The sequence below is a fragment of the Furipterus horrens genome, unplaced genomic scaffold (genome assembly GCF_987537825.1).
Source record: "Furipterus horrens unplaced genomic scaffold, mFurHor1.1.pri manual_scaffold_5, whole genome shotgun sequence".
NCBI lineage: Eukaryota > Metazoa > Chordata > Mammalia > Chiroptera > Furipteridae > Furipterus > Furipterus horrens.
Genome location: NW_028327175.1, coordinates 137,767,735 through 137,780,363, shown reverse-complemented (window position 1 = coordinate 137,780,363; position 12,629 = coordinate 137,767,735). Strand labels below are relative to the sequence as shown.

The 12,629-nt window shown below is 40.6% G+C and overlaps 1 protein-coding gene across 1 annotated transcript in view; it reads left to right on the top strand.

Moving 5' to 3' along the window:
• Window positions 1-12,629, top strand: part of PLCE1 (phospholipase C epsilon 1) — a 294,291-nt gene that overhangs the window by 107,144 nt on the left and 174,518 nt on the right. The window contains exon 2 of the mRNA XM_090277947.1: window positions 11,993-12,281. Within this exon, the coding sequence (XP_090134073.1) occupies window positions 11,993-12,281 (289 nt within the window). The remainder of the gene's footprint in view (window positions 1-11,992; window positions 12,282-12,629) is intronic.

The following is a 12,629-nucleotide window of genomic DNA, read 5'->3' as shown; positions in this document are numbered from 1 at the left end:
TGAGTTATAAGAAATTATAGAAGTAACCATCTCTGTTCTGTTCGTAACCTACGAGCTAAGATTGGGACTTGTTTGATGTTGCAGCCTCAGCATTTAACATTATACTCCTAGAAGGGCAATGGGTATCCCAAGTCATAGAATATACAACCCTCCATCTGTGAACCTCTTTTCTTTCTTTCTTCTTTTGTTATTGAAGATATTTCCATGGTAGTGAGCTTAGAAAACATTCATGAAAGAAAATAGTTCTGGGTTAGTATTGCATCCACTTGTAAGGACTCAGAAGGACTTTGCTTATCTTCCCAGATTCATTGCTCATGCACTTAGCTCCAACCATAGGGAGCCACTGTGAACATGCTATTTGTTCCCTCTGTTGAAAACATTTTCCTCTCTCATCTTACTCTATCCTCACCTTTGCTAGCTCTTACTGTCTTTATGTTGTGTCTAGAAGTTACTCCAAGGAGAAGCCTTCCACGACCTTCTGAAACCCTCCCCTGTGTTCACAGAGCACTTTGTGCTCACACCATTGTATAATTGCAGGCTGTAATGAAATTGCCCATTTTCTTGCCTACCTCCCCTGATAGCTGGTAACTTTCTTGAGGACAAAAACTGTTTCATTCATTGTTTTGTCTCTAACTTCCGGCAGCTTTTTGGCACAAAGCAGACATTCAGTAAATATTTGGTGAGTGAATGAATGAATGGAGTCCAAATACAGAAGACATTTGTAAGCATAGATTTCTTCTCCTTCAGAAATTAAAGTGTGGCCAGAGCCTTTGTCCATGCCTGTGTTGGATGGCAGTGCAGGCTTCTCAGAGGGTTCCCCTGGGTGAGCACCTGGCCTGGGGCCTGGTTGCTACTTAGGCCCTTCCAGAGGCTGGAAGGAGTGTGGGCCCCAAGATTTCCCCACCAGGCTGGACTATACTCCTATTCTGTACCCCTCCTCAACTACTCCATCCTACCCAGGCACCTCCTGCCTTTCTTTTTACACCCAACAATTCCTCTCCCAGATTCCATGTCCTCCTGACCTGTCTGAGCTGTGATGACTCTGGCTTCTGGAGCCCTGGTGGTGTCTATTCACCCATCGCTACCTCTTCTGCTTGCTCTGACTGAAGCATGTTCACTAACTGCTTTCTAAGCCTGGTTCTACCCTTGGATGAAACCTTAGAGTTTGTCCTGCTTCATCTAAACAGCTCTTAAGTCTCGTTGGTAGCATGAGACTCTGAAGTGAAGGCCATCAACCTTGCAGCAAGGACCTTAATCCAGGCCAGAAGCCAGCTCACATTGGGTCCAGCGTTGGCTCAGCTACTGAGTTCCCATTCCTTGGGGGTTTGGGGAAAGAATGTCCCTAGCTCCTCTCTGGTGTTTCACTTGGCTCCCATCAGAAGGGAGATTTTCAAGAATTAAATCATTTCAGTTTTCCAGTAGAAGAAATATGACACATTCAATAATGACAAACAATTGTCTGCTACCTATTAGAGGAGGGTCTCTGCTTGCAGACCCTAATAGCCAACACTCCTTCCTTATTCCTGCCCTCTTCCTGTGTCCCTAGTACTGAAGCTCAAAGGATCCTAATCAGAAAAGAATGAGAGGAAATGAGGGTACAGGGGAGAAATGGGCAATGGGAATTAAGGGGAGATAAAGAGAGTGAGGAAGATAGGAAAATCAGGACAGAGCAAGAAAAAATGGGGTAAAAGTAAAAGTAAAACAAAATGAGGTATGTGAAATTATGGAGGAATAAAACATTTGAGAAAGAAGAAATGAAGGGGACCTTCAGGAGTAACCTAGAGAGAAAGCCTGGGGTATGAGAGGGGATTTGCACTATAACCTTCATCTTAACCAAGAGGATTAATAAGCTCCCATTTACTCAACGCCATATATATATCAACCACCATGTTAAGACTTTGCACGTATAGTATAGTGGGTGCAGTAGCCCAAAACTGAATTCATAGTATGGCTGTTTGTGGAGCTGTGGACCAGAAAATACTCAGACATCCTCATATGAGTTCAAATGCAGGAGGCTGGACAAACGTACTCCTGAGCATCAGAGCGGCTCCACCAGCTTGGAACACCAGTGAATAACCAGGACGGTCGGGGCGAGGGTGATAGCTTTCTCAAGTGGAAAGTTGTCTTAGGTCCTGCAGGCACACAGGCCTGGCCTTAAAGCTCTAAAGATCCAGGCATTGATGCCACAATAGTATGACACTTGGATACTCACAGGCTATGCAGCAGGAGACAAAGAACTCATAGCTATCTTAGCCCACTGAATCCTGGCTCACTACAACCCTGTGATAATCTCCGTAAAGAAGCACAGGTTGCTTCTCCACTGCTCCTAGGTGGTGGCACTAAGAGTCCAACATGATCATGTGATGCAAACACCAGGCTCTTTCCTCTCCACTATGGCTTCTGCTCTGCTGCTCCACTCCTGCTGGTCAGAGCAGTGTGTTCCCAGAGGTCAGCCTCAGACAGTCTTCAGGCAAAGAGCAGAGATATAATGTTGGTTGTTCCAGAAGCAATGGCCCAGGCAGAAAGGGGCCTCTGGTAGCCATGAAGGTAGATGGCAGCAGTGATCTCTGCCAGCCTGGACAAGATGTGTGGGAATTCAGCTGGGGCGTAGGAGGCACACAACCTGACCCTATAGTTTGGCCTCAGTCCCCTTCACCTGTTGTGGACACACCACAGCCTGGAGCCTACAGGATTTGAGGAACTTTCTGTCCCTCACAGCTTCACATGTGCACAGCTTAGCAAGAATGCTGCCCCTGAGCCTCTGAGCCAGGGCATCGCAGCCTAGGAGATTTGTGAAAGTTTGTTTTTGTCTTGCAGGGGCTTTGTTCCCATGTGATTTCATTAATTGACCCATTGCTCCTTAGAGCTGCAGAGAGCCTGGTAGTTCAGGACATTAAATCCCTTCTGTTGGCCTAATTCATGGCCTGACATCGCAAGCTGCGAAACATAATCCATTTGTCCTGATTTGATTTTTTCTTTTCAAGAGGCTTCCTTGGCAGCCAGGTTTTTTCTCATTATGATATGATTCATCTGTGTGGTAATTCCCATTAGAATTAGTATTTCAGACATGATTCATCTTTGGAGATATTAAGCAGGAACATCGTTTTGTAAAGTCCTGTTATAGTCACAGCCATAGGGAATTTCTGCGAGAGATGCCCCTCCATTCAGCTAGCATTTATCCATTTTTCCCCATGCTGGACTCTGAGCTAGAGGCTTTGGGGAAAGTAGATGATAGGACTTCACCCCTGCCCTCAGGAGCTCTCATTCTAGAAAGAACATGACATGGATACAAGTGTTTATGGGGTAGATAATATGAGAATTGCAAAGAGGAAAGGTAGTATATTCTCTTTAAAGTCTCAGAAAGTGGATCTCAAACTTTGGCAGGAACCAACATCATTTGGAAGGCTTGATACAACACAGATTTCTGGCCCCAACCCCAGATGTTTTGATTTAGTATGTCTTGGGGTGGGGCCCCAAAGTTTGCATTTCTAACAAGTTCCCAGGTGATGAAGATGATGCCAGTCTGGGGACTACACCTTGAGGACTTAGCTCTAAGGCTTCAGTTATTTCTACATTGCCTGCAGTCTTCTCTGAGATGGTGACAAAATGTTGAAAAGACATGTCCCCCTGGCCTTTTCCTCCCCCACCCCCAGGAACTCACAGCCTGAAAGGGTAAAGGCTAAATTTAACAGAAAGTGCCATTATAGGTTTGCATTGAAGCCCAGAAAAGAAGATGCTTATTTCTTTCTGGAGCCCTGGGAAGGCTATATGGCAGAATTTGAATGCAAGGGTAAAATGTGGATTGAAAAAAGTTATACAGAAGGGTATTTTCAGCTTTTAAATATCCTTGGCCATCCTCTCACACTCCTTAGATGTTTCCTGCAGTAATGAAGGTGCAGCTTACTTCCTATAGAAGCTGGTGGCATATCTCTGGTTAATTGGCCTCGCCTTAGCAAAGTCTTTATTTTTGGCTCCCTGGAGCTCTGTTTGGTCAGCGTCTCGTGCATGGTCTGAATAGTCTCAGTGGAATGGAATTCTCCACACAGGCACTTGAATGGAATGTGGATTCAAGAGCAGAGGAAGCCACAGCTTGCTACCAGAGTCCTGCTCCTTGTCCCAGCCACTCAGGTCTCCAACCTGCCTCAGCCTCCACCCCCCAGAACAGCCTCACTGTTTTTGTTGACTCTTCAGGGAATTTGGCAGTTCTTATATCATTGCGTTTTGTTTAGACACAAACACCATGAGAAATCAAACTCTCAGCATCTTCAATCATCTGGAACAGTGCATTTAGATTCCAGAAGTTAGGAAAGGGGCCCAGGAGACCAGTAAAAGGGGTTTCCAAGCCATAACTCTCACACTTGATTCCATAACAGAGGCTCCCACAATCTTACCCAGGCTAGTAAGTCACAGTTAACACATAATTCAAATAAATATGATTGTTTTCCTAGCTCAGGCTACTTTAAAAATCACATTTTGGTGAGGATAAGGATACTATTAGAAGTAGATATATGGTTACTAGTGAGCAAGAACAGCTGATATTGAAGGAAAATACTGATTAAGAGAGAGGAAAACAGAAGACTCTTAACTGTACACTATATTAGAGAATAATGATGGTCAAAATTAAGGTTAATTAATATCCTCCATCCCTTATTTAAGAAGGCTAGAAAGTATGGGTCATTGAAGAATAACACAAAGAGGGACCTTGGACATAATGTTGGCTGGCCCTTTCATGTTAAAAGAAAACTCTGGGGGAGAGGTGAGTTCCAGTCACAGGGCAGTTTGTCCTTTATTTATTTATTTTTTCCAATCGTTGTTTTTAAGCATCTACCATAGTCTCTATAATTGCAACTCAACATTTATTAAATTAAATTGAATTAGAAGAGTCAATATATGAACCCATATTCTTTATTTTTAAGCCTTATCACCCTTCCAAATCACCATTTTCATAAAATCAGGGTGGAGAATAGATCTGATTAAGCATCCTCAACTCTAAGTGAATCAGTAAATAGGTAATGGAATAATCTTAAACTATTGGTAAATTTCTCAGAATAGGCCACATTGGTGTGTAACAATTGGAGCCTTATTCAGCTATAGGTATCCTGAGTATTTTGTAAAGATTCTATACCATTTCATTTGATTTCTGTATCTGGTGTTCAAAAAATACAGGTGACAGTACCATGTCACCTGTGGTTTAGATGAACACAAGAGATTCATGATAAAAAAAAAAAAACTAGAGGATTCTAGTCAAGTTCTTGGCAAAAATATAGAATAGAGACACTCATTAATTCAATCAAGGACAATTTATTGAGATGCTCTAATGCCAAACACTTCTAGAACTGGAGATGCATAAATGTCAAGCTGACATTCTAGAGGGAAGAGAAAGACAATAAACAAAGAAAGATGTAGGGATTGCTAACTACAATTACCTCTCTCTTAAAAGTCTTTTCTTTGACAACTGTACTATAGCATTCTCTGCTTAGTTTAGTGGTTGGCAGCACTGGCTTAAAGACAAGAGTCCTGGTGCTGAGTTCTAGCTGTGTGCACATTAGTTTCTTATTTTTAAGCCGTAGTAATAGTAGGACCTCTTTTTATAGCTGTTCTGAAGTTTCACTGAAATCATGTCTCAGTGCCTACTTTATTTTAAGCACTCAATAAATATGACAGAGATTACAAGTAATAAGAGTCAATGGACACCTAAGTAACAAGCTTTTTCTTATTGAAACATTTCAGAAGATATGCCCTCAGATCTTGAAACATCATAATTTTCCATAACTTTGACCCCAGAAAGATAGATTTTGAAAAGTACAAAATTGACTCCCGTGACAAGTATCCTCTTTGACCACAGTGGAAGTCAAGAAAAAGCCTTTTCTGGCTGTATAGAGGAAGTCTTCCTCCTGGGTGAGTGCTAAAGACATGGTGTGTCTGGCTGCTTCATGCCTTTCGGTGCACCAAAGTCTTTGACGTTGTCTCCATCTGAATCATCCCAGCTCTCTTCATCCTTGGATGTTTATTTTATTTTGTTTTGGGCCTGAATTCCTTGTCCCAGTGCTGGTTTCTACAAGGCATCCCTCTTTATTGAGTCACAAGAAACTGCAAATGTTTTTATAAGTGTTTTCCTAGCATTGCTTGCTTTTCTTAAGGTCATTTTACAATATCAAGGTCTTTCTGCTCAAACACAGCACCTGCAATAATAGGAGTAGTGTAATACCATGGAGAGAATCCACTCACAGTTCACAGTGGTTGTTAAACATAGGAGCCATGAGGGGCACTGTTTGCAGCATAGATCTATATCTCTCTATATAAATATTAAATCTCTAAGAACTTAAAAATGACCAAATGTAGAAATCGTGACTCATTTCCTTTCCTCTTTCCTAGCAACTTCAGCAAGTCCTATGGAATCTATATCCAAAATACATTTGGACTGCATATAACAGTCTGTAATTTTCACTTAACTTATTTGGTCCATTTATTTATTAACTGCTTTCCCCACTAAAATGAAGCTTTCTTGCTCACTGTTTGGAATCCCAGTCATTGGGCTTCATACAATGTATTTGCTTAATAAATATAAATCTATTGTTGAACGAATGAACGAACACATATCTGTTTAGCAAACTTAGATGCCCTGTTGTGACATATTGATTTTATCTCAGAAAAGATATTGACACATATTGGGCAGTAGTCTGTCCAGTTTTCAGCACCTTCTATTACCACAGTAATCAAGTGAGATAAAGTTCATATATTTTTTAACCTTGTAATTTAAAACAATGAATTTCCATATAAGGGAACATTTGGGCATTCATTAGTCATGACTATTTTCAAAAGTAATTTAGGATGACCATGAAAGGAATTGTCATGAATTAAAACAATAACAAGAGCAATATAAACATCATTTAAACCTTTTACCAAATAATGATTTTTCTTGAACCCCACTGTTTGGGCTTTGGGTATGACCCTGTTTAGTGCAATGGATAAAGTTGGACCACAGAGTTGGGCAAACCTAGATGTCAATCCTGGCTCAGACTCTTACTAGCTGCATAAAGTGGACTACATTACTCCACCTTTCTAGGCTTACTGTCCCCATCAGCCAAACGAACCAACCTCTTTAGGTTAGTGTATGGATTTAAATTTCATGTAGATAAATACTTATCATTTTGCCTAACATATCATCATTATGTCAGTCAACTTTTGCTTTGCAATGAAACACTCCCAAAACTTAGTGAATTTTCACAACCGTCATTTATTTAGCTTATGTTTCTGTGAATTGGGTGGGTGGTTCTCCTAGTCTGGATCAACTGCTAGGCTAACTCATGTACCTGTGAGGGCATTCAGACTGACAATTGGATGATCAGGATCTAAGATGACCTCACTGAGTGTGTGGCTGTTGGCAGTCTATCAGCCAAGGTGACAAACATGACTGTGCCACAGTCTCATCCTCCAGAAAACTGGCTCTGGCTTCTCCACATAGTCATTATTGCAGAGTTCCCAGAAACAGCAAGAGAGAGCAAGCATCAATGAACAAGTGTTTTTCAGGACTTTGTTTGCATCATGTATCCTAAATTCCCATTGGTTAAACAAATCTCAAGGCTGGCCCAGAAGCAGTGAACAAAATAATTTATAGCATTTTTTGTAGTTTATCACAATCATCATTGTCATCATCACAAAAACCAATTATTTTTGAGCATTGACAAAGTGGCAAGTACTGTTCCAATACTATTATGTTTATCAAAGCTTATAATTCTTACCAGAACCTTATGAGGCAGAAATGATTATATCCCCACATTGGAGAAAAGGAAACTGAGGCACAAGGTGGCAAAGTAAATTATCCAAGATCATACAGCTGGGAAGCAGGGGAGCTAGGATTCATGCCAACACTCCAGAGTCATGCTCATAACGACTGTTCTACTGCCTCCTCTTCCCACCCTATATATGTGGAATTTTCCATGACTGCTTCTTTTTTTAAGTGGATGGTCTAATAAGCAGTTATAACCTGATTTTAATATGTTCCCTGAGCATTGCCATATCTACTACCATTTCATCTATGTTTCAGCATTTTTCTAACAAGCACCTTGAATTCAGCTCATCTAGTATTTGTATGACTATCATGTGTTAGTCCAGATCTTGGTAGAACCTATTGATCTTTTTTCGTGTCTGTGTACGAGGTATTAGCAATTGTACTGGCAAATCAGAACTTTATTTTTAGGACTCTTCATCTTGTATTTCATCAGACAAGTTTGAGAACTTGGAAGCAAGTGACTGATAGCAATGCTGAATTATTACTTAATATATACATAACATTTATATACGTTGGAGATGAACTGCATCACCCCTTGAGTACAGAGACCATAGCCTTTTCTCTGTATCCTTGTCAACTAGCACAGGGAAGAGCATGCAGACAACAGACATATTGGAGGACCTCAGTACATGTTTATTGTATACATCTACAGCCACATCCATATCCTGTCAAGGCAAGGGTCACAAAAGCATATGCTGATGATGCCCAGATATTGGCCAGGTGTGATCACTAGAGAGTGATAGGGACTGGTGCCAACTGGAGAACTCATGCCCCATCTAAAGTCTAGCCCTTCACACTACATGGGAATGCTCAGTGTTGCCAGATTATTCCATTTATCAGAAGATGCTGTAACTTCAGATGTGTATGTAAACTTTCCTGATTTTAAAACACTGTGTGTCAGATGAAGAAGATATTTTGGGTAAATCTGACCCATGGCCACCCAATTTATGATCCCCAACATTAGGCGCTTGTTGGCACCTCTCTATTGCACTACAACTGCCTTGAAGGCCCAAGGCAGAAGAGCAGCCACAGAAAAGGCAGAGATGATGCAGTGAGATGATAGTAGAGGCAGGACTTCAAGAAAGATGGGTAATTGTCTGTTTCAGAGTATCCACAGAGGTCAAGGAAATGAGAATAAGAAAAGGCCATTAGATTAGAGAAAATTATTTGGTACAACACTATATTCACAAACTGTGTTTTTAAAAAAAATTATGGGCAAATAACATGAGTATGAATAATAAACACTCAATTAAGCAAGTCTTTAATATTCTAATAAGCAGGGTAAATCTTCAAAAGGAGAATTATTTACTAAGTTTTTCAAACTTACAGGACCAAGGAGTTTTTATTTCATGCGACCTCTCTAGATCTAATGATTTGAGGAAAACCCTTTGGGAAAGCTGGATAAGGGGCTGAATGAGACATTGGGAATCACTGAAGGCACGATGTGGAGACTGGAATGCATAACATAAGGAATGAGGGCATCTGAGCCAATAGACCAGCTTGGCAAGAAAGAAACTAGGTGTATTCATTAGTAATTAAGAACTGTAAGCATATTCATCTTTGAAAAGTAAAAACTTTTTAGCATCATTTCTCTGCTAAAAACAAACAAATAAACCAAGAAAAAAAAAAAGTGAGAAGTTATCCATGATGGAAACTCTTGGTTTGACATTCAAGACTCCTTTGTCAGGCCAGCTGACCTTTCCAATTTCTCTTCTTCTCTCAATGCCCTGCTCTGATCACTGTCCTTAGGACGCATATATTTCCACTTGCTCTTGCTTTCAATGTGAGTTGCCTCCCCCAGCTGCTCCAGTTAGAGTCATGCCGGTTTTCCAAGGCACAGCTCAAATCTGTTTTTCCTCTGAGACCTTCTTTAGCCATCAGATGTCTCAGTGGGTTCTCTTCCCTGAACTTCTAGAGCAGTTATTTCGTAAGGACTTGTTTGAGACTTAGTGTGTTGGAGATTGCCTGTATGATAATGATAAGGAGCTGAGAGAAGAAAAGCATGTCCTCAGCACTGCAGCTCTTTACCCCTCACAATACTCCCAAATAAGGTTAGGATGATATTTTCCAGCTACTCATAAGAGCAAGGGTATAAACCCCATCATGGTGAATTTTATAGACTGCTCTGTTCTTACACAGCCATTTGCTGTTTCCTGAGGATAGAGGAGTCCATTCTCTTCTTGCCTAAAGTAATAGGCATCACTTCTAGATACCAGGCTGAGCACTTTACATTATTGTCTTGATAAATACCACAACATCCCTACGAAGGGCTATCCTCATTTTACAGAAGAGGAATCTGTTCCTAAACATTTAAGTCAGCTTGCTCATGCTCATGCTTATGCCCATGTCCAGCTCTCTAGCTGGTCCAGGTAGAGCCAGGTGTACAACCCCACATGCCTGATACCAAAGCTGAGCTCCTTCTTTCTCAGGACACCATTTCCATGGCTACACTGGCCACCAGAAATTTAATGACAGAAAATTAAAGTAAAAAAATTCACACTTTGCCTTCAAGTGACAAATATATACCAGTAGGCAGGGGAAAGCAGAGTAGAAATCTAGTTAGGGTCAGCATAGTTTGAATAAATCTGGGTATTTTAGGTCCATTCTAGGGTCTTAAGGACCTAGCATAGCTCCACAGGGGTCATCTGGAGTGCCTGTGAACCCTGAATAAGTTGAGATTTGGAGCATGCAGCATCATGGGGGCACACATGGACTGGAGAGCATGGGAGGATCTTCTGTTTCCTGGCCACTCACTGAAGTCACAAGAGGGGGTGACTTTTATTTCCAGGCTACTATGAGCTCTTTTGCTTATCCCTAGACTGAACTCTTTGAGGGGAGAAACTGTCTTATTTACCCAGGCCTGAGACATAACTGGTGTATAAACACATAATGTTTATTTGTTGATTTGGTGAATAACAAGACAGTCACATCAAGGATCTCAGGGTGGCATTAAAAAAAAAAAAAAAAAAAAAAAAAAAAACGAAGCATAATAGTCTACCTTTGCCCTGCTGGAGTAGCTTAGTTGGTTAGAGTATTGTCCCAATGTGACAAGGTTGCAGGTTTGGTCCCCTGTGAGGGCACATACAAGAATCAACCGATGAATGTATAAATAAGTGAAACAGCAAACTGATGTTTCTCTCTCTCTCTCTCTCTTTCTCAAATCAATAAAGAAAAAAAATTTTTTAAATATATAGTCTACCTTTATTCCTCCATCAAAAAACTAGATTAACTTACCCCATATTATGTTTCTTCCCTGTTTTTTATACACTACCCAGAAGTCTCTGGCTTTCCAGAGACCTCAACAAAACCCAAAACCTTTCTGTAGTAATATCAAACCTCATCCTTTTCAGGCCTCATCTTCTAAATTATAATAGATTGTGAAATCCTGCAGGACAAGAGGTATTACTCTTTGCCCATGCCCCACATCTTTTAACGCTGTTCCCTGCATAGAGAAGGATCTATATAAATTCATGTTGAATTCCAATTATTTGGAATGGATTGGAATTACAGTTGGGAGCCTGTCCTAATAGTTCAATCTCCTTGAAATAATTCTTGGTAAATTCAGTTTATTAGGGGAAGAGGAAATCAGGATAGTGACAGAGACAGAATAGGAAGCATGGGCAAGATCTGTCAACTCACTGGATGTGGGAAGTGAGGAAGGAGGAAGAGGAATAAGGATTCAAAGATTTTGATCCAAGCTGGTGGATTGAAGAATTGTGACCAAGAGAGAAATATAGAATTTCTCCTTCCCTGTGACTCTCTCATTCTCACTTCTGTTTGAGCATGGAAGAAAGATTCCTCATGTATGTCAGGCTGAAGTATTTCGTGGAGGCAGAGGAACCTGGGACAGTCAAAAAAGGAAAAGTTTGGCATTGTCCCTCTGCAGAAGAGCTTTTGCTCTGCTGAGGAGGAGGAGAAGAAATTTGAGCTGAATATATTTTTGGTTGGTACAACTTGTAAGTGCTCTGTTTGATAGCAGGGTTGTTTGAATGGCCTATTTCATAACTACACATAGCTTTCCCAAATAAATGGTGTCTGTAGAATGTTCAGGTTAATACATGAGTTCAGTGCTCAAAAGTGTTTGTGCTTAGAGCAACTGAGCCTTCTTTCTTAATAAGTCATCTTGGCATTTTGTCAACAAGTTAATTTGCTTTTCTAAGAAACTAGATTAATACTTCCTGTACTTTGTGCTATTCACAGATCTACAATGCAGTGAGAAGGGGAGAAGAAACAGAAGATACAATTGGATCTCTTCTCCATTTCTTCACAAGGCTTCCAGCCTCTGAGACAGCCCATGAAAGGATTAATGTTGGTCCCTTTTTAAAGCAATGTGTCCGAGACACTGTATGTGAGTACCGTGCCACCCTCCAAAGGACTTCCATATCTCAGTACATCACTGGTTCTCTCCTGGAAGCAACCACATCTTTAGGAGCAAGAAGTGGCCTTCTCAGTACTTTTGGAGGATCCACCGGACGAATGATGCTGAAAGGTATGTCTAAAATTTCACGTTTAACTTTTCATCTTTGAGTGTAGAAAAGAATCTAAGTTAATATTTATGTATCTCCTGATGAAAAATTGAGTTCACTTATCAGCAACTTTAAGTAAAGATAGCTGCTTTAAAAGAATATAAAAGGGCAGTCCTTTATCAAAATCTCTTAAGGTGTTAACCTTCCAAATAATAAGCATTAAGATTTTGATTCTTTTTCAGAAGAAGTAAGTGGTTAAAAAGCTGTCTCTAATTTTTAAAAATTATTCAGACAGGTGATTTCTCTTAGTGGTAGTTCATGACACATGTCAATTACCAGGATAAGATGCTCTTAAACAAGTGTGATCACAG